The sequence below is a fragment of the Equus quagga genome, unplaced genomic scaffold (assembly GCF_021613505.1).
Source record: "Equus quagga isolate Etosha38 unplaced genomic scaffold, UCLA_HA_Equagga_1.0 HiC_scaffold_3428_RagTag, whole genome shotgun sequence".
NCBI classification, from domain to species: Eukaryota; Metazoa; Chordata; class Mammalia; order Perissodactyla; family Equidae; genus Equus; species Equus quagga.
In genome coordinates, this window is record NW_025793594.1 from 11,344 (window position 1) to 13,927 (window position 2,584).

At 42.3% G+C, this 2,584-nt stretch overlaps 1 protein-coding gene across 1 annotated transcript; it reads right to left on the minus strand.

Annotated features, from left to right (window-relative positions):
* Positions 1-1,492: 1,492 nt before the first annotated feature.
* On the minus strand, positions 1,493-2,550 carry LOC124232225 (adhesion G protein-coupled receptor E2-like). The gene is made up of 2 exons (XM_046649189.1): positions 1,958-2,550; positions 1,493-1,872 (listed from the first exon to the last, which is right to left on the minus strand). The coding sequence occupies exons 1-2, from the start codon at positions 2,270-2,272 to the stop codon at positions 1,771-1,773; spliced, it is 417 nt and encodes a 138-aa protein (XP_046505145.1). The 5' UTR covers positions 2,273-2,550; the 3' UTR covers positions 1,493-1,770.
* Positions 2,551-2,584: the final 34 nt, after the last annotated feature.

Here is a 2,584-nt window from a genome sequence, read left to right on the forward strand (position 1 = left end):
TCCCAATCAGAATCCCAATGACATTCTTTACAGAAATAGAACAAAGAATCCTAAAATTCATATGGGGCAACAAAAGACCCCGAATTGCTAAAGTAATCCTGAGAAAAAAGAACACAGCTGGAGGCATCACAATCCCTGACTTCAAAACATTCTACAAAGCTACTGTAATCAAAACAGCATGGTCCTGGTACAAAAACAGGTGCACAGATCAATGGAACAGAATTGAAAGCCAAGAAATAAAACCACACGTCTATGGACAGCTAATCTTCAACAAAGGAGCTGAGGGCATACAAGGGAGAAAAGAAAGTCTTTTCAACAAACGGTGCTGGGAAAACTGTAAAGCCACATGTAAAAGAATGAAAATTGACCATTCTTTTTCACCATTCACCAAAATAAACTCAAAATGAATCAAAGACCTAAAGCTAAGACCTGAAACCAGAAGGCTTCTAGAAGAAAATACAGGCAGTACACTCTTTGACATCAGTATTAAAAGGATCTTTTTGGACACCATGTCTTCTCAGACAAGGGAAGCAATAGAAAGAATAAACAAATGGGACTTCATCAGACTAAAGAGCGTCTTCAAGGCAAATGAAAACAGGATTGAAACAAAAAAGCAGCCCACTAACTGGGAAAAAATATTTGCAAGTCATACATCTGACAAAGGGTTAATCTCCATAATATATAAAGAACTCACACAACTCAACAACAAAAAATCAAACAACCTGATCAAAAAATGGGCAGGAGACATGAACAGACATTTGTCCAAAGACGATATACGGATGGCCAATAGGCACATGAAAAGATGTTCATCATCGCTGATCATCAGGGAAATGCAAATCAAAACTATACTAAGATATCACCTTACACCAATTAGAATGACAAAAATAACCAAAACAAATAGTAACAAATGTTGGAGAGGTTGTGGAGAAAAAGGATCCCTCCTACACTGCTGCTGGGAATGCAAACTGGTGCAGCCACTATGGAAAACAGTATGGAGAGTCCTCAAAAAATTAAAAATAGAACTACCATACAACCCAGCTATCCCACTACTGGGTATCTATCCAAAGAGCTTGAAGTCAGCAATTCCAAAAGTCCCATGCACCCCAATGTTCATTGTTCATTGCAGCATTATTTCCAATAGCCAAGACGTGGAAGCAACCTAAGTGCCCATCAACTGATGATTGAATAAAGTAGATATGGTATATATACACAATGGAATACTACTCAGCTGTAAAAAACCACAAAATGGTCCCATATGCAACAACATGGATGGACCTGGAGGGTATTATGCTAAGCGAAATAATCCAGGCTAAGAAAGACAAACACCAGATGATAACAGCCATATGTGGAATATAAACAAACACATTGACAAAGAAAACAGTTCAGTGGTTACCAGGGGAAGGAGGGTCGGGGGGTAGGTGCAGGGGGTGAAGGGAGGCACTTATGTGGTGACAGACAAGGAATAATGTACAACTGAAATGTCACATTGATGTAAACTATTATGAATTTAATTAAAACAAAAAAATGTAAAAAGTCAAGCGAACACCGTTCCCTAAGCAGTAAGAGCAAAATATGTTTTTTAAATAAACTTTTGACATGAGACCATGGCTAATGGTTAACGAGTCCAGGAGTGAGCCAAAGGTGAGCCAGAGCCAGCCTACAGCATCACCTGCTGTGTCCCCAGGTTGTCCAGTGTGATAGGCACGTGCTGCTCGAGCAGATCAGTTGGTGAAATATTCTGGGAGCAACGCATGATCATACCATGAAGGGTTAGGAGGCATCAGGCACGGCCCTGATGGAAAGCGTGAAAGTCTCAGAATCAGCTGTGGGTTTCCTGACCCTTTTGAACCATTTCCCATATTGTTTCCGAACCTGCAGAAGAAAAGCATACTCTGGATCAGCTCACTGAGAGAGGTGAGGATGGGAAGAGCCCTGGGCGGCAGTTGGATAGTGGTACCTGCTGGCTGAGGAGGCAGTACACCAGGAAGATGAAGACGCCCTGCAGGCTGTTGATGATGGTGAAGAGGTGGGCCATGACGTGGGCAGCTGGACGAACCTGCAGGATTCCCAGACACCACGTGCATCCCAAGATGAAGAGCTGAGCTGTAGCTTTAAAAGTCAGCATCTTGTGGAGGAGGAGAAAGGAGGCTCCTAAGGCACCCAGAGCAACAAAACCAAGAGCATTTTCATCTCCACCCAATGGATGCTCCTGCCTTCCTCTTCTGGTGATGAGTTCCCAGGCTGCGCTGTGATCATCTTTGATCTTTACCATCAATGATTCCCCACAATGGAAACGGCACTCAGGTACAGGAGGGCAGTTTGATTCAAATCGAGGAGGATAGTGATACTTCAAATGTAAGGTTCAAAAATTTTATGACTCTCCACAGGGATCCCTATTTTCACTCAGCAAACACTACTGAGGAGGTGCTGTGCATCGGGCTCTGTGCTGGGGTCTGGGCATTAAAAATAACAAAGGCAATATTCTATTTTCATTTGGAAAAGATGATGATAGGAATATAGAAGAAAGAGTGTTAAATTTGCACAAGGGTTCCTGGAGCAAAGGGCTGCCCAACTCCTAGATTTG